The 18,978-nt window shown below is 48.3% G+C and overlaps 2 protein-coding genes across 2 annotated transcripts; one reads left to right on the top strand and one right to left on the bottom strand.

Annotated features, from left to right (window-relative positions):
• The first annotated feature begins 1,526 nt into the window (after positions 1-1,526).
• Positions 1,527-5,824, top strand: SNF8 (SNF8 subunit of ESCRT-II). Its single transcript, XM_062595736.1, has 8 exons — positions 1,527-1,620; positions 2,020-2,070; positions 2,680-2,818; positions 3,310-3,414; positions 4,130-4,202; positions 4,679-4,820; positions 5,033-5,107; positions 5,583-5,824. Exons 1-8 carry the CDS (start codon positions 1,567-1,569, stop codon positions 5,718-5,720), a joined length of 777 nt encoding a protein of 258 aa, XP_062451720.1. The 5' UTR covers positions 1,527-1,566; the 3' UTR covers positions 5,721-5,824.
• A 280-nt stretch (positions 5,825-6,104) lies between these two features.
• UBE2Z (ubiquitin conjugating enzyme E2 Z) lies at positions 6,105-18,029 on the bottom strand. Its single transcript, XM_062595735.1, has 7 exons — positions 17,665-18,029; positions 15,917-15,989; positions 13,915-14,102; positions 11,875-11,986; positions 11,167-11,279; positions 10,550-10,640; positions 6,105-8,632 (listed from the first exon to the last, which is right to left on the bottom strand). Exons 1-7 carry the CDS (start codon positions 18,027-18,029, stop codon positions 8,462-8,464), a joined length of 1,113 nt encoding a protein of 370 aa, XP_062451719.1. The 3' UTR covers positions 6,105-8,461.
• Positions 18,030-18,978: the final 949 nt, after the last annotated feature.

The raw sequence follows: 18,978 nt of genomic DNA, 5'->3' as shown, positions 1-18,978 counted from the left end.
CACTCAGGATGCAAAAGGTGCAGGACAGGGCTACCAAGAGGCTCAAGAGAATGGAGAGCACATCTTATGTTTAGTCTAGTAAAATGAAGGCTGAGGACAAAGTCACCATCTATAAACACCAGAGAGAGAGAGAGAGAGAGAAGAGCTGTTTACACTAACAGAAAAAGTTGGCCAAGAACAAAAAGGGATGAATTGGCCATGAATAAACGTAGGTTGAAACGTCTATTTGCATCTCTATCAGTTTCTAATTTTCTCAAAACTTGAAAGTACTTACTAACTTTTGAGACTTTTCTCTTGCTATCAAAACCAGCAAATGGGTTTGCAAGCTATTAGAAGGTGGTGGTGGATAGAGAGGGTGACAATGTATCACTTCTTTCCTGTAGAAACCAAATAAAAACAGCGTAATGCAGTACTTATAGGAACTTATATTTTTTTCTCCCACATCTGCTTCATTAGGACTCTTTAATGCCAGGATCCTCCAGAGGAGCTATCTCTTGATCCTATCCACAGATATGTTAAAGAGGAAGATATTTCATGTTCACTCTGTTCTGTGCATATTGTCCAATTTGCTAATGAAAGCAATAAAGAGTTAGTCTGAAGCTGAAGTAAGACTGATTTAGACTCATTTTGTGGACAGACTATAAAAAACATTGCTTAAAAAAAGTCAATGTCCTTCCAAACAAGGCTCTCATAACACACCTTGTGAGGGTCAACGGATTTGATCTACAGATGACTGAATATATCCAGATCACAGGTGTTCAGGAGTTTAGGACCGGCCATGGGGGTGTTGGCTTAAAGAATGACGTGAGCATCACCTGTGGATTTTCACAAAAGTTCACCCCACGCTGCACATCCTGGAAACGAACCCTGACCAACCGCTGGCCTCACTGAAACCTTCTGCCAGTCCCCTAAGCAGTTGCAAGGGCGTCCAAAACCTCCCCAAAGAGAGATTCACCCCCAATCAGGGGGCCCTATCCCCCTCCAAACAAGGGCTCGCCCAGCTCTGGGGACCTCAAACCCTCCCAAAACAGGGACTTACTCCACCCTGGGGGGCTGAAATCTCCCCAAATAGAGACTCACCCCAAACAGAGACTCACCCCCCACCCATCAGAGACTCACCCCAGCCTCTCCAGATGGAGACTCACCCCCCCCCATCCCCCCACAGCGGGGGGGGGGGGCAACCCCTCCCAAAAAACAAGAAATCACCCCACCCCTCGGGTGGGGGATAACCCCCCCCCCAAAAAAAACCAGGGATTCACCTGGGGGGGGCACCAACAGGGCCTCCCCCCCCCCCCAGAGGGGCCTGAAGCCCTCGGTGGGCTCCCCCCGCGCCCTGCGGCTGCCGAGGGGGGGGATCCCTGCGGTCCGCTAGCGGAGGGGGAGCAAACAGCCCCCTCCGCGGCTGCGGTGCCCCGGGGAGGGGGGCGAGGGCGCCTTCCCGCCCCCCCCCTCCTGCTCCTCCTCCTCCTCCTCCTCCCCCTGCCCCCCGCCCCCCGCAGAGCGTCACCGCTTCCTGTCGCGGGGTGATGACGTCAGGCGGCGCGCGGAGGCGCCGCCGGGGCCGGGATGCACCGGCGGGGGGTGGGCGCGGGCGCCATCGCCAAGAAGAAGCTCGCGGAGGTGCGGAGCGGGAGCGGGGCCGGACCAGGGAGGCGAGCGGGGCCGCGGGGAGGTTGGCAGGTCCCGCCGGAGCAGGGCGGGGAGGTGTCGGGTCCCGCTGGGCCCGTTGCGGGGCGGAGGGGGGACCAGGCCCCACCACGCTGGGGGGGGGAGTCACCGGTCCCATTTTGGGGGTAGCAGATTCCCCGGTCCTGAGCGAGGGGTGCCCAGGCCCTGCTGGTACCGCCTGAGGGGTTCCAGGTCCCCTCGGCCCCTTGGGGGGGGGGGGGAGGGAGGCGCCAGGTCCCGGGCTGCCCCCTGCCCCGGTCCTGCCCCCTCTGCCCGTGCCCCCAGCTCGCCGGCAGCCCCGCCGGTCCCCCCCGGTGCGTGGGTTCCTCACGCTTCCCTTTGCTCCTGCAGGCGAAGTACAAGGAACGAGGGACGGTGCTGGCCGAAGACCAGCTGGCCCAGGTGAGAGATCTGCCCCTGCCCCAGCAGCGGGATGACCGTGAGAGTGCGCCCAGCCCCTAAACCGGGTCCGTTTCTCCCTCCGCCTCAGTGTCTGGGGGTACCGAGCAGTGTGGATAACGAAGGCACTCGTTAGACTGCTCTTCCATCAGAGGGCTGTAATGTTTGTGACAGATCTTTCTCTGCCTCCCTTCTCAGGACCCTCAGCAACATCTGTGCTGTGTAGAGCAGTTTCTCCCGCATGTACATCACAAAGTAACTGCTGCCTCCCTTCTAAGCCTGTCTCTTGGTTCAGAGTAACCCTTTGCCTTGCTTTATTTCCACTGTAACCTGTTAAAATGTGCACTTTGCCCTGTGTGAGTACGCAGTGTGAATGTGCACTCGGTGTTAAAATGGACAATTCTGATTTCATCCAGCAACTTTGTTTCCTTCCTTTAAGACCACTGGGGCCATCAGCACTCAGTAGGCAGCGTGTCAGAGACCCTCATGTTATTTGAGGACTGTGCTTACTTAGTTTCTGAGGGGATGGAGGGTATGTATATGATACCCTTACAAAAATATGTATTAAATTAGTGTTAAGACATACTTCTTTTATGCAATTGTCTCTTTCAGATGTCTAAGCAGCTGGAAATGTTTAAGACCAACTTAGAGGAGTTTGCCAGCAAACACAAGCAAGAGATCCGTAAAAATCCCCAGTTTCGAGTCCAGTTCCAGGATATGTGTGCAACAATAGGAGTGGATCCTCTGGCGTGTGAGGAACGGGAACCGGGGGTTTAATGAGCTAAGGGTTCATCTCCCTGTTGTCGTAGAGTAAACATTTCTTGGGGAATCTGATGGAAGTTGTCCTCAAGGAAAGTGGAGGGTGTTTTGATTTTGGGGGTTTGTGAATTAGTATAAAGGTCAAGGAAAAGCAGCAAGTATCTTGAGGTACTGTTTATTTCAAAGAGGAAAAAAAGCAGTGGAGATTCCCAAAATGAGGACAATTAATTGACGGATCTGACAGTGCTCACAGGTCTTTGCTTACCTTAGGGGGAAAAAACACTGTCCTCTGAACCAGACTTCTGGTTCTGTGTATGTCATGTCTAAGTGATATAGTCAAAGATTCCTTAACCTCTTCTGTCCTGTTGCTGCACAAGATTAGAGCCTGCAACTCTGCAAGGAGTAAGCAGGCTGCTTGGCACCAGTAACCATTAAGGAATGATATTTTTGCCAATGGTCACTTTCCCCCTTTTCACTTTACAGCTGGTAAAGGATTCTGGTCAGAGATGCTTGGAGTTGGAGACTTCTATTATGAATTGGGTGTGCAGATTATTGAAGTTTGTCTGGCTCTGAAGCACAGGAATGGAGGTGAGGATCCTGCTATGTCTAGCTTCTAGAAGCTATAGAGAATGGAGAATACCTTTTCCCTCTGGAAAATGAGTTACCTAGCTCAGTGTTGTGTTCTTTACTAGGTTCAGAAAATGCTGAGATGACAGTTTTTTGTCTTCATTGTCCCTGAAAAGCCTCCTTGTTTTTATAACGTTAAATTTATGTCACTGGTAATTACTCAGGTTGATTGGTTCTGCAGAAATTGGGTAGCTCTACCCTACCTAGGTAATGAAACTGCAATGTCCATTACTTTGAAGAAACGGTAGTGATAAATGACAGTCTTGAAGGACTAAGTCACTGCTTTCAGCCTGAGGGTAAGATTGTCTTTAGAGGATTACAGCAATATCCAGAAGAATCAAAATAGTAGTAAGTGCCTGATAAGGATACTGGATGCTCTTCACTCCAGAAGGACAATCTGAGACCAAAAATAGGCAACATCAAAGCTAGTTGAAAGTTGTGTGATACCTTTGTGGGGGAAGGCAACAGCTGACTGCTGCATGTTAATTGCACAAACAGAAACTACGAGACACTTATCTCACCCGAGCCTTGAAACTGGGAACAATGAACAGCCACTTGTAAAATGTTAAGGCAGAGGTGAGCCAGTGGCAAACACACAAAGTAGACTTGACTACTTTTTTTTTCTTTTTTTCTTTGATGTGCAGTAATGCTTTCCTCTCCGTTCTTGTTGACTCAGGTCTGATAACACTGGAAGAACTCCATCAGCAAGTGCTGAAGGGAAGGGGGAAGTTTGCTCAGGATGTCAGCCAGTGAGTATCTGCTTTACAGGAAAGGGGAGTCAAGTAGCATCCAGGGAAGAAAAAGGTGGTGGTTGATCACAGCAGCATTTGAAGATGTTGTTATTTACTGGATTCTAAATTGATTTCTAACAAAGGAACCACTTGCATGTGATCCACAATTAATGACTTCAAGTGTGCTATTATAATTCTGTTAACCATTTCAGTTCAGAAAGCAGAAGTATGCTTTCTCTGTAAGCCTTTAGGTGTTAAGGACTGTCTCTGCATAATGCAGATCTACACTTCTGAAGAGTGGCAGAGACACCTAGACTAATTCTAAATTGCTTTATAAAACATTTTTTCAGCTTTCATTACTTAAAGTTGCAGCAAGCTCAAAGGACCTATTGCTCCTAGCTTTTGCAATTCAAATCTTCCTTATTTTCAGAATGTAGTGTGTAGTTCAACAGAGGCTGTTGCTTTAAAGCCTTCCATTGCCCTCTGCTTCTCAGGGATGATCTCCTTCGTGCAATCAAGAAGCTGAAGGTCTTGGGGAATGGCTTTGGGATTATTCCTGTTGGTGGAACATATCTGATCCAGTCTGTACCAGCTGAACTGAACATGGATCACACAGTCATCTTGCAGCTAGCAGAGGTATTGAGTTAGAAGATTTTAAAATACAACTACTTGGAAAGAACCTTATTGCTTCCATGACAGGAAACACATAGTGTAGAAAACAAATTCCAGCATGAATATGAATTTAGAACTTGAGCTGAGAGTAGATCAGGCCTGTAGGCACAACTGTTCACGTTTTTCTAAACTATGAACTTAAGTCTTGACTGTTAGTATTCTTCCTCTCGTTTCAGAAAAAGGGATATGTAACAGTCAGTGAGATCAGATCCAGTCTAAAGTGGGAGACAGAACGAGCAAAGCAGGTGCTGGTACGTATGAAGGTCTTTTGTGAACTGTGGGGTTAACTGACAGCGTAGAGTGGCTACTCCTGCAGCCCTGCTGCAGATGCTTTGGTGGGAATGTGATCACAGCATGCATAGACGGTCCTAAGCTAAGCTGGTAGACCAAAGGCAGCATACATGCTGCTTCAGCATAGGTTAAAGAAGCCAAAATCTTGGGTACAAACTCAGCAGCTGCAGACGACACCCCTGTGGCTTCACTGATTAACTCAGTTAAAAGTCTCAATCTTGTTAGCTCATGTCCTGCATAAACATACTGCTGTAGCAGGATGGGCCTGTTTGGGATCCTGAAATACATTCCCTGAGCTCAAGATGAATAAGAAGAATTGTTGCCCAAGTTCTACAATACTTCCTTACCGTAGGATAAATGTGAGGTCAGATCTGTATTATGAATGGCTTGTCAACCATTTGGTTAAGTTTCACTCACAGCTTCCACTCTGTACAGGAACACTTGCTGAAGGAAGGAATGGCCTGGCTGGATACGCAGGCAGCAGGAGACCCTCAGTACTGGCTGCCTGCTCTCTTTACAGAGCTGTACTCTCAGGAAATCACTCCAGAGGAAGCCAAGGAGGCAATACCTTGACTGATAAGTATTCTGTGCCTGTGCATAATTCTTCTTGTGAAGTTATTTGCATATCACCTGAAACATAGCGACAGTGGACTTTAAATAAAGTTTTCTAAAAAGTGTCTAGCTTGAAGAGTTTAATAGGACTAATTCATACTTGCTTTGAATGTTCTCCTGTGTTGTGGGTGGAAATACCCCCTATGATTACAGACACTAATTACCTTGTCATAGCAGCTTAGAAATTTTTCCTTTTGCTATCTCAACTGCAGTCAAACGATGTAAATGTGACTGTCTAAAGAATTTCAGAGCCAGCAGAGACACTTCTAAAGCAGTTGAGAAATTGTTCTGTAGTCCTCTTTGCTATGTGAATGCGTTGTTGTTCCACCAAGTACCACCACAGTCTAGATTCTGCCAAAACAAACTTTATTGCACAAAAAAATCTTATGTACAATAGTATATAAACAAGGTATCTTAGAGTGACTCTTGTGCATATATTTTCAACTCAGTTAGGTCTAAAAATCTGTTGCTAAAACATCTCTGCCTAGAGCAGTCATTTGAGGATTGTCACTTTGAAATGGAAACATTCAGAAATGGTAGGACAGACAACATTAGAGCTATAAAACTAATACTTCTCTTTTACAGCCACATGCTAGTTATGTGAATAGTGTCCACAATAAGGCATTTTCTTGTTTCATTGTATCGGTGGATGGTTACACCACATGCATCACAAACAGATTTCAGAACCAGCTCTGCCTTGGGAAGGCAGCAGAGTCACAGCTCTACCCACAATGCTACTGAATGGTGAAAAACGACATGACATTTACAATGGGATTAAAGAGACATTAAAGTAGCACATAGCTCATGACTTCTCAGGAGACCCCACTGCCTCCCTGAGACCTTATTTCAAGGTGGACACAGCTTTATTTACTTTCATCTGGCGTAAGTGTTGAGTGAGTCCTATGTAAGTTTAGGTTTCCCCTCAAGGGAAGACAGAGCTTAAGTCTAAATCATACCAATGACAGACCCAGGGAAGTTTGCTTGCTAAAGGGAAAAAAGTTCCCAAGTTCTTAGATGGCACCTTTCTAATTCAGAAATGTTTCCACCTTTCAGTTTTTCAGAGCTGCTTAAGCAGCAATGTGCAGGCTTCTGAGTTCTGCAATAATTGATGGTCAAATCACAGAGACTCCAGATAATTCAGTGACACATGGGACATTGCCTTTCTGTACATCACACTGCAGGGGTCTTTTGGCCCCTCTCTATGCGCTTTCTTAAAGATGACTGGGTTGGAAGTTCCCTCACTACCACTACGAGTCTGAAACAGGGCTGAGCTGGTGGAAAGTGTTTAAGGGAAGTGGGAGAGGGCCTGAGACAATGTGCAACTCTGTGCTTAGCTTTCTATCAAAGCTCCTGTAAAAAACAAAAAGTAGATTAAGCTCTTCATCAACAAAACATTTTACTGCTCCAATCAATCATCACCAGGCTCATTTACCTGGAAAAACTGGGCATTTCACCTCCACCTAAGTTACACTGAATACATCTTTGATGTAATGGCACTCGCAGCCAGCAGACACCTCTCCAAGAGGCTTGTCTTTGCTCACAGTAAAAAGCTGCTGTTTGAACATTTGATTCAAAGCATCAAAGTGTTAGACTTTATGACACAGCTAGCTTGCACTCGGCCAAGTTTGGCAAAGGAATTTTCAGTCAGTAATGAGGCATACACCTCTGAAGAACTCCACCCAGAAACGGTGGCTTCCTTAGCTAGAAATGCCCCTTATTCTAGCGTTTCAATCCGATGGATCAAAGTAACAGTCGAGGGGGCAGGAGAAAGAGGGGAGAAAAATAAAATATTTCACTGACTAGAGGAGTGGAAAGCAAAGAGTACTTCAGTTAATGAAACAAAACAGCTCCATTCAGAGCAGCCAGATAAAACATTTCTAGAACACTAATTTCAAATCAACACCTTAAAATAAAAGAAATACACAAACTGGACTTCTTTTTAAGTGCGCCCCCATCTCTGAACCAATTATTTTCTCACCCCCCCCAAATGCCAAGGTGAACACACCTGCTCTCGATTTATAAGTTCTTGCGGTTTCCACTTTTCATTCTCCCTTTTGCACCTGAAGTCCCAGTGGATGAAGTCACCCAGGGCTTGAATAAAGCTTTCAGAAAGGAGCCCAGATTCCACCACTGCTCTTTATCTTTGGTCTGTCTAGAACAGTGTCTAGAAGAAAGATATCAGGTAGGCGGGCTCCCACGGAGCAGAGGGGCTCCATCCCTCCCAACCTGCACAATAAGGTTTCACCTGGGCACACAGTTCATGGGCCCTGTCATACTCTGGACTCAAAGCTCTCCTATAGCTACAGCTCCATGTTCAGCATGGCCCCAGGGAAGGGCTCACTGTCTAGGAACAGAAAAGCTGTAAAGAGGAGTCGCAGTCTAGATCTCATTCTTTAATCAAATGAGAAGAAAAAAAAAAAAGAACCCAGTGTAGGTGTTTCCAAAAAAATAAGCTGATGCCACATGCTCCAGCTTTCTAGCATAGTAAGTACCTTTTAATAGTAGCCTGTCACAAGCTTGGCTTTGTCTAGCATGAAGTCTTCTCATTCAGCATTATCCACCAGAGCAATAAAAGGAGACAGAAGATATCCCACAGTCTTCTCCGCTCTGGCACTGGTTTGGTTGTCGAGTCTGTCAGGGGTACTCTAGAGTGTGAAGACAGAACATCCCCATGGCTTGGCCTCTCCACTCCTTACACAGCTCTAAGCTTTGGAACAACCTTGAGTGTCTGTCTCTGTCTCAGAGGAGCTGCTCTCAGAGTCTATTTCTGTATTCTCCTGCTGGTGTTTCTCTTGCACCTTCTGCCGAATTCCTTGCAAACGGATTAGTAGGGACTGATAGTCAAAGTGGCCTCGTTTCTCACCAAAAGGATCCTGGAAGGGAAGCATGGATAAATCTATTAATAAAGACCATTATCCTTCTACAGTGAAGCATCACATCAAACTAGACTCAGTGTGTGGAATATTTACCAGGGCAAGAGACAAAGAAAGCAGCTGCACAATAACTGGGTAAAGAATGATCAAAGACTTCAAGGGATAAATCCCAGCTTGTTACCAAGAGGCCCCTGAATTTTTCAGTGTCAAGGCAGAGGTTGAAGACTGAAAATTATTTTCTGTTTCGAGTCACTTTTGGGAAGCCTTATAAACCCAAGCAAACTTCACAGACAGATGAAAGGCCAGGTAAACATGGGTTGAATTTCTGCTGGTAGCTCTGAGGAAGTAAGCTATTTCAAAGATCTGGTCTCAGGGCCCATACCAAGGAGGCAAAGAAAACAAATATCACAAATTAAAGCCTCTATAAACAGAGGCCAAAGATTTGATCACACTTTTTATTAGTGCTATAGTCTCCTTCCAAACAAAAGTAACACTATTCTTGTGGCAAATCAAGTCCCTCAGCGGAGATGTAGCTGGGCTAAAGACAAGAAGTCTTCGCACTTTTAACACTTGCTACTTTTATGCCAATTCCAAGTTGAAGATACATTGCCAGGGTCATGTAAGACAGCGGGAGTGTACACTGTCCCATCTGATGTTGATCTTTAGTACAAGCCAACATGTGGCTACAAAATTAACAAGACAGCACATACGGCAAATGCTCAACTGACACTGGCCCTGGAGCAGTTTCATTTTAAATACAGAATAGCAGAGACAACAATGGCATCTCTCCAGTACATTGTGTTGATGCCTTCCTACACGATCATTTACAAATGAGCAGAAAATGGAACATGGTAGTCACTACCTCTGGGAACTGAGCACAACGCGGTACCAGTCCAGTGTTCTTCACAAACCCATGGTGAAAGCAACTAAGCGTTGGTTCCTTGCAGAAGAAACAAGAGTGGGCCACACCTGACAACCCTCTAACATTACCAAACTTTACTATACAGTCCAGTACTCTCTGCAGATGCAAGTCAGGCACAGATCTGCCTTGGGGGAATTTCTCATGCCATACAAGAGCTCTCCTGCTTTGGGAATGCTTTCATTTTATGAATTACATAGCCAGTGACAGCACTGACAGGAAAAAAATGCTTAACTATAGATCATTAAATCAACCACTTCCATCTTTTCTTAACAGTGAAATTTCTCAACGAGTCAGACAAGAGATGGCTGATGAGAAAAGACATGTCTGTTCGTACACAAATAGCTTGGCAATCTATTCTTTGAAGTGTACTTTCCTACAGAAACAAAGCTCCTGTATTCAACTTGTCTAAATGTGTCTGCCATATTATCTCTGTTCCTCCACTCCTCCTTCCTCTAGTAACTTTTGGCTCAGTCAGCCACTTTCAACACAATCTGACAGAACAAGGAGTCAGAGAGAGGAATTCCTGTCTGCAGGAGTAAAGGAACCTCAAAGAAAAAAATCCTACTGGTATCCCAATAGGAAAGCCCTGCAATAGAGTTCAATCCCCACCAGCACTGGACAACCTACATGTTGCCCTCCCCCCCTTAACACCAAATTCACATGAAAGCAATCTATATTGGTTTCACTGCTCAGAAGTACCTGCTTTCCTGGAGAGTGGCTCAGGTCCAGCATTCAGGGAAATATAACAGCTTTGAAAGCGCTGTCTGTATTTTCTGAGCTTGGGGAAAGCAGTTTTATCCACAGGAACGTCTCAGGGTCTCAGTGTCAAAGTTGAAGCAAAGTTGGAACATACACTTGATAGAAAAGGTCCAGATTCATCCTACGTACCTTTAGGTACCGCAAATCACAGCACAGTTGCTTCTCACTAAGCTATCCAACTACATGCCCCTCGCTAAGGCAGCGTGTGATCAACAGGAAGCTTGTTGCCCACCCACCTGCATTGTCTGTCCTTGGAGATAAAGTCTTTCTTTGCACACCCCTTCATAGAAGTCGTAGTATTCCATGAAGGATTTCTCCATTACTCCCCTGAAGGCAATGAAAGGAGACACAGTCAACACAGGATGACAGCATTACAAGAATGGTCGCCTCTTCCAGGCTCACAACCATCCTACTGATCTCCAGCTGAGCAAATTAACTGCCTGTACACGGTGTTCCAGACAACTGGGTACAGCTAGGCAAGACACAGCAAAATGAGCTACAGCACCACTGCAGCTGAACAGAATCTGCATGTGCTTGCACAACAGCTGTGGTCTCCCTCCCGCTCCAAGATTTTCTTTTTTTTTTTTGCCATAAGACAAGGCACATCTATTCCCAAATGCTAGTCAGAGGATGCAGCCATTGTGCACATTAACACAGCCTTTATCAGTGCACAGCCCCTTGGCACCATATAAATCCAACTACCCCAAACAATCACTCTTTGCTGGATCTGGAAGAGTTAAAGGCTTGCTCTTCTCTGGAACATCTCTCAGTACGTCAGGAAGGGCAGTCAGAAGTCAATCCTGCTTCCTCCCACATCCATTTTCTTACACTCCCTCCACATTCTTTTCCATACCGTAAAGGCTCAGGACAGGGACACTTTCCTTCCAGCATGTCGCACACTGCTACTCGGATGGTCTCATGCCGAATGCACTCATTATAATTCTTGCTGTCCCCGGGGTGCCTCTCCTGGAAATAGAATTTGGGCCAGTGAGTCCACGCAACTGGAACGGCTCTTAGTCTTGGGCCCGACGAATTTCACTAGTGCATGAACCCACTATGGTTTTGTGTGTTCAGTGTATGCTGAGCTAATTTATGCTGCAACTGAAAAGCTAGCAAGATTTCACATGCCTCCAGAGCCCTAGACTCGCACAACTGTGGAGGCAGGTCAACTGATGAAGTCAGCACAGAAACCTGCCTCTCTCCTCATCTACCCCTGGGATACTGGAGACCTGGAAAACCTGAGCAGTTTGGTTCCTGCATGACAGAATAATATATCACAAGGAAGCCATTTCAGGAGCTCTAGAGCAAAGAAATGAGGAGCACTCATTTCCCCAGCAACTTCTCAAATGCCTCTTGTTTCTGTTACCTTCGCAGGTGTGAACTAAGCACCCTCCAGTTCTCCCCCTCAAGCCCTGAGTAGAGGCAGAACAAGCTGGAGAAAAGCCAAGTGATACAACCTACTTTTGTCCCCATTTCCAGAATGAGACTTACTGCCAGAAGCAAAGTGTGGAGAGAAGAGACAAACAGCTACAGAATTAGAGATGATCCACCCCAAACTCACCTGCTCAAAGCCAGGTTCATTGTGATAGGGGTTCTCAGTCATCAGAGACTGGATGGAGATAAGGACTGAAGAGATACTCTGTGCTGGGCTCCATGCAGGCCCGGTCCAAGTGCTGAGGCATCAAAACAGAAAAGCATTAATTAACAACACTAGACAAGCCCAGTGACTGCCATCCCTTCGACTACCAAAAGATCAGAAAGCTTGGGAGACATCTATACCTTACAGAAATACAACAAGAAAAGAAACAATTGTTACAGGTATACAAAGCATTCAACATTGAGAAGGTTTTAAGGGTACGGCCAGACTATTCTTTCTCACCCAGCTAGGCACGTTAACCTGAGCCAGGCAAGACCCTGGTAAGCCTGGCAGTGGCCAGCATGCACAAGGCCTCGCACATGGAAGAGCTGGGGAAAAGTAAAAATTCCAAGCTTCTTGCAAGGCACGTTAAAGCTTGGGCTGTCATCTTGCACAGAACCCTGGAGCAACACAAGCTACCAACGCTACAAGTCAAAACCGTCAACTCGTGAGAATTGAAATCTGAATTTCAAGATTCAAACGAGATCATTGCTTGTGCAGTTTGCAAGGCAGACACTCAGCACAAGGATTAACATAAAAAATACTAACGGATATTCTGCTATAGGAACGAGGTACTGGTTTCATACACCAAGGAGCAAAAACCTTTGTACAGACTGGCATAATCAGGGAAAGCTGTTCTGCTGCCTGCCCTTAATATCCTAGTACTAGATACAAATCTGTCCCCCTGTGAGCTGAACAAATGCACTGACCCACATGTGCTTTTCCTAAATCCTTTCACTCACAGCTGCCTCTGTGCTTCCCACTTCTGCTAAGGCCAAGGCCCTTGAGTCACTCTTCAATAATTTAGCTTTCACCACAGGGCTACACTATGTAAGCAACAATGCAGTTTGTGTGGAAACTGCTAGGTATTCAGACCTCCAAAATGTGGATGTGCCTACAGGTCTCAGTGCTTTGCAGGTGTTGGCATCCAGCCCAATGAATCAGGAAGACTCATATGCTAGAGGAAGACATTCCCCATCCAGATTGCATCCCTCCCACCCAGCCTTGGGTCAAATCCTGGACAAGATGAGTATCAGCTCCTTGGACCAGCTTTGGTGCAAGTGACATGTGCACAGCGCTGTTGAAACCAGCCTGGCAAAGGCAGTCTTCTAATCGTATCAAGACCCAGACTCCTCCTGGCTGACCAAACCCCCACAGCAATTCAAGCCATCGCCACCCCTTTTCCACTCAGCTGCCTCTTACTACCTGCCTGCAACAGAAGGGAACAGGTACGAATACCTCAGCTGCAACGGTCCAGGGACTCAGAGAAAATCTTCCTTTATTGGCTTTATTCACAGCTGGAGCTGAAAACATCCTACCATGGCCAAGGTTCCTCTAGTAGAGCCCTAACAGTCATTGAATCAACCATGACTTTCACATGCTTAAAAATCAAGCAGGTGAATTACAAGCATTTCCAGCAGTGCAGCCTGTTTCAACAGGCAGCATGGGAGCGGTGACTTGTAAATCATCACACCCACCATTCAGCCCCACATACTACGTGTAGGTGGAAGCCCAGAGCAGTCAAATGGCTCTCAAGGAAGTTCTTAGCGGCTTTTAATTTTATTTATTTATTTTTAAACCCACACAGAGAAAGGAAATTAAAACCACAAAAACCTATATTCAAACAACATTAAGGATCAGGCTGTGAAGCGCAAAAGCAGAAGAAATGCAATGCTTGGGCCAAGTCTTTGCAGGGGAAAACAGGAGGAAAGCGGCAGCATCCGCTGAACTTCATGCTTCCCCTGCTCCATTCTCAGGTGCTTTTAAAGACAAGCCAGACTCTTATTTCTTTTTTGCTGCTTTAAGGCTCTGATTCTGCGCATAACTTCACAGAAGCATAAAAGTGCATCCAAGCAAATGTCTGGGGCAAGATCAGGGCACAATGTATGGAGAAGGATGCATAAGGCAGAAGACAACCTGCAGCCACCTCCTGATTTCCCCTGAAAATAGCCAGTCTCCTCTTACCCTAGAATACTCAGGCAGACTTTCCCATTGCGGTAGAAGTTGGGGTTAAACCTCACTGTGTTATTTCCCGTTGTCATCAGTTTGACCCTTGGTGGGTGGATGGGATAATCTGGAGGACAGCGAAACAGGAACAAGAAGAAACCCCCTTCATAAGGCGTGTCAAATGGGCCTGTGATCAATGCATGAATCTGGAAAACAAAAGCCCATCTTGCGCACCACTTCAAAATTGTGCAGCACCGTCAAATCCTCAACAAAGCCAACCAAAGGCAAGAAATCTCCACCCAGGCAGCAGTATGGATGCACCATCTTCCATAAGCACGGGACATGTGCAGGCCACACATTACCCTCCCGCCTTCCCTCTTTAGCCTGAGCCACTGCTGCGCACTTCTTCCCCCTCTGCCATGCTCAGTGTGCAAAGCAGGCTTCCAATGCGAGGTTTGGCCAGAGTCCACAACAGCTGCCTCCCATACATACATCTCTACACAGTCCAGACCAGACTGAATCACAGTTCAGCTAGTAAGCTCTGCTTAAAAAATAAGAAAAAAGAAAAGAGAGGAGGAAAAAAAAGTAAGATTTCAAATTAAAACAAACAAACAAACAACAAAAAAAAAGATTTTCTGCCAGAACTAGAACGTTCCTCAGTTTTATGGTCTTGTGCTGATTTGGCTTTATTGAAACCAATCACTCAATATTCTCTGCCAGGATCTGAAATTAAGAACCTATTCCCTCCATGCTAATTACCCTCAAAGATCTCAATTGTATACCAGGAAATCTACTCCCATTGGGCTCTTAAGGAAGCTTACTCCTTTTCCATCCTCCTGAAGTGATCCAAGCAATCTCCTTTAATGTTCTCTTATCTACCTCAGATTTTAGTTACAAACCTCAAGGCTGGTGTTTTACAAATCCACATTTTCCTTGAAGGGCATTTTTGCACTTTCAGCTCCCAGCATGAAGGGAAGCCAGAGCTACAGCTAAATGCTCAAAGCAGGAGTTGCCTGCACCGAGATAGTCCCTTTGTGCTATCTCCAAAAACGCAGAGGCCTTGAGCTAGGCAGGTGCTTACACTGGTGGAGTCTGGGGGATGCCAAGTTTGTCAGGCAGGTAGAAGTATGCAGCAGAGGAGAAACCAAAGCAACCCAGTCACACATCCTACTTTCTCAGAAAATAGCACAGCCAGAGTAGGTGACATAGGCTGGAGAAAGGGCAGCACCAGACAGGACAAGAAATACACTGGATCAAAAACATTTGAGCAGCCTCTGTCTGCCAGTTCACTGCACTATCTGGAATATAATTGGAAGTTCCCAGTCCTGGAAAACCCCTAGACCCAGGCAGCCAGGAGAGGAAGTACCGGGGCAGGAGGAGGTCGCAGTCATACCGATCCCCAGGGAGTACATCTACTCCAGGCCACGTGCCGGGAGCGGCTGTGTAAGTCAGACCTGCATACGACCCTGGTACCAGTGAAAACCAGCAGCTCCGCAGGAGGACAGGGTGCAGGCCTGGTGACACATCCCACCACCAATTCACGAGAATTAAACATCTTTGGCTTCCATAGATGCTCCGACACTGCTTGTGGCTGATGGATATTTCTCTTTTTCAGCCCCTTTGAGAAGCTCCCACAGCGAACAGCTTTCCAAAGCTGGTTCTTCCTCAAGCTGTTCTGTTGATCACTTCCAAGCATCAGGAGGATAAAACCAGCTCAAGCAGTGGTTTATTCATACACAGAGCCATCGAGGCAGTGCTGGGTTTATCTGTGGAAGCTGCTCAGATCCCTGCAATAATATCTCTCCACCAAGCCAATTTCCTTGACAGCCTCCTCCCATTTTAAATGCAGCCCATTTCAGTGTAACCCAGAAAACTGGAGCCACATTATTCTCTTGAAGATTCACCCTGACGCCTCTCAAAACATTTAGGGAATATGCCATCGGGGCAAATGCTTAAAGCAGCTAGCAACAGCAAAATACAGAGAAACAGAAAGTTGAATCTGCTCCAAATCTTCTCTTACCTTGGTCATGTCGTGTGGATCAGGCACGACAAACATTCCCGGGGGTGGTTCCTTATAAATGGACATGATATCCCTGAACAAAGGAAACAGGAATTAGTCAAGATCTCCCTTGGCATTCATCAGCCCTCGAGGCACAGAACGTTCTAGATGACAAATCTGCACACGTACACAAAGGGACAGATTTTTAAGATAGAAACTTGCAAATGAAAGAGTTAGATGTTTTTCTTTTTCCTCTGTCTCACTGTCTTCTGACTGAGCTCTTCCAGCTTATCCTAAACAATAGCTGAGGCAGTCGAAGAGCACAAGCATTCAACGAATCAGTAAGTGAGGCAGCAGACCAAGTGAAACCTGATTACCTACAGTCTTGCATGGTAGTCTATGGCAGATCAGCTTCAGCATCTAAGACTTCAACCACAACTTCTTCTATAGGTGAGCATGTAAAAGTTCTTAGGTGAATTCTCTGTTGTCAAATGGGCAATCTTCCCTTCCCATGGAAGGCAACTGTTTTTCCTCTCCACTCTCAGAGCATTTAAAGAATCTCTTTCTTATACACAGCCATTTGTTCTCCCCAAACTGTCTTAACTTTCTTTGAGAACTCTGTCACTCTGTTGAATTTGCTCTTAGTCAGCTCCTGGGTTCAAGAGTTACTAGGACACAAACAGACACATATAACCTAATCTCAAAGCCTTGTTTCCTTAGGAACTCAGACTAAATGAAATGAAAAATAATGAATGACCTGCGACTCAGTCCAGTTTGCAGATGTACTGAATGATACCTATCACCAAAAAGCTCCTTCCCATAATCAGAGCTGTGCTGAGCTCCAGGACAAGCTACTGCTAAGCCTTCCTGCTTGGGAAGAAATGAAGTTCAGAGAGGTTTTAGCACAAGAACAAATGCAAGAGCAACAGGAGATCCTCGCCTTCCTGCCTAATGTTAGGAAGTTAGTGCTTCTGGCCATTTGGGTTGGAAACCACCCAAATATTTGGTGCCATCTCTGGAAAGACATTATACAAGGTCTAGAACAGGCAACAGAACAAGGATGAACAAGAGACTAGATGGCAGCGATACATGCTGTGAAGGAAGAGGAAGAACTTGTTGAAACGCTGCCAGCATTTCTAACAACGCGAGACCATATTGCTCGTTGTAGTGCTGGCTACCGACACGATGCCCGGTTTAACTCAGATGATCCTTCTGAGAGTCGGAACAGGCAAAGCCAGGGGTCTGCACCAGCAGGAAAGCGAAGAGGAGCGTTATGGGCAGGTTTGCGATGGGCATGGTATAAACCTCAAGCCACCCGCGGACAGGAACCAGGAGAGAAGCCTGCTGCCCTCTCCGTTTAGCAACGGCAAGGAAGCACCAACGATCCCGAGGGCAGGATCGGAACAACACAGCCAAAGACAAGATCGCGGCGGTAACGGACGGAGGAAGAAACCCCGGATGGACGGACGGGGAAACGGGGTGGGGCGACACGTGCGGCCCATCCTCACCCCGGCACCTGGCGGAGGGGAGCCCTGGGGCAGGGCTGGGGCCTGTGCCCAGGCGCGACCCCTGGGAGCCCCAGGCCTGCGCCCGCGGCGGTGCCCAGGGGACAGCCGCTGCCTGGAGGGCGCCGGGGAGGAGGCGAGGGGCTCCGCCGCGTTACGGGGCTCGGCTCCGCGCCCGGGCACCGCACCGCCGGGCCGGCCGCACGCCGGGGGGGCCCGCGGGCGAGCAGCGGGGCCGTTAGCCGGGGCGCTGCCGTCTCTCACCGTTTGATCCGCAGCAGGCAGGCGGGGCTGGGCCGCTCGCTGTCCCAGTCGCCGCTGACGGTGGGGTCCCAGAAGGCGGAGTGCGTGAGGAGCGCGGCCCCGGCCGCCGCCGCCGCCGCCGCCGGCAGCCCGGCCATAGGGGCCGCGCCGCTGCCCGGGGCGCCGCCGCCGCCACCGCCGCCCGGCGGCGCCGCGCCGAAGCCCGCCGCCGCCCACAGCTCGGCGGGGATGAAGACGCCGGGGCTTCCCGCGCCGCCGCCTCCGCCGCCGCCGCCCGGGCCGGCCGCGGCGCCGCCGCCCGCCGCCGCCGCCGCCGCCAGCACCGCGGCCGGGGCCGCCTCCTCGGCGGCCGGACTCTCCGCCATTCTGCGCCCGGCCTCGGGGAGCTCCGCTTCCGGGACTCCGCACCAGCGAGTCCGCCGGGCAGAGCGGCCCCCGCCGCGCGCCGACACCACCGATTGCCGGCCAGAGCGTCGCCTCCACCGCTTCCCTCCCTCGGTGCGCGTCGAGGGCGAGACCAGCCCGCCCACTACGGCCGCAAACTCCCCCCAGCCACTATAGAGTCCGCCTCTACTGCCAGAGCGCCCCTTCCACAGAGACGCGGCACGATAGAGAGTACCCTTCTGCCGGGGAGCCGCCGCGCCCCCTGCCGCAGCGGGGGGCTCCCGCAGCCCCCGGGGCCAGGCAAGGGGCGCTGGCACCGGCAGGTGCAGAAACGTGGCTTTAATTTTTCCCCCTTCCCCCGGGAAAAGGTGCAGAGAGAAGGGCAGGGCAGGACGGGCGCTGCCTGCTCGGCCTCCGTGCCCCACACGGGTGTATGTCGCACGCTGGGGCAGCACCGTTGCGACCCTGGCAGCAGCCCCCATCCCGTCCCGGGGCCTTAACAGCTCCCCTCAGCCACTGCTGACAGCTCCGAGCTCCTCCACCCGCTCATCCTGCGTTTGCAAACACAGCAAAACGGACAGAAGGTAAAATAGCCTGCCTGGGGCCGCACAAAGTGGCAGACAGGAGAGGCCCGTTACTGCAGGCTTGTGGGAAAGTAGCGGTTACCTTCCTCAGAGAGGGAGGAGGACGATCTCTCACGTGTACAACACCTTGCAACGCCACCTGGAAGCACTTGGTTACTTTTCCATTTACAGGACCATAGTGCAACTGTGACTGAGCTATTTAATTCCAAGGTCACTTTTCCTTTATCAAGGATAAAGTCTTATTTAGCCACAGTTTCATAAACAAAAGATCACTGTATTGGACAATTAAGTGTAGCTTGCTCAGATGCTGAAAAAGGCCACGTAATGCAGCACTGTGCTCCCGAGG

The sequence above is a fragment of the Rhea pennata genome, chromosome 26 (genome assembly GCF_028389875.1).
Source record: "Rhea pennata isolate bPtePen1 chromosome 26, bPtePen1.pri, whole genome shotgun sequence".
Classification (NCBI taxonomy): Eukaryota; Metazoa; Chordata; class Aves; order Rheiformes; family Rheidae; genus Rhea; species Rhea pennata.
Note: the sequence above shows the minus strand (reverse complement) of the source record. Positions and strands in the feature narration are given on the sequence as shown.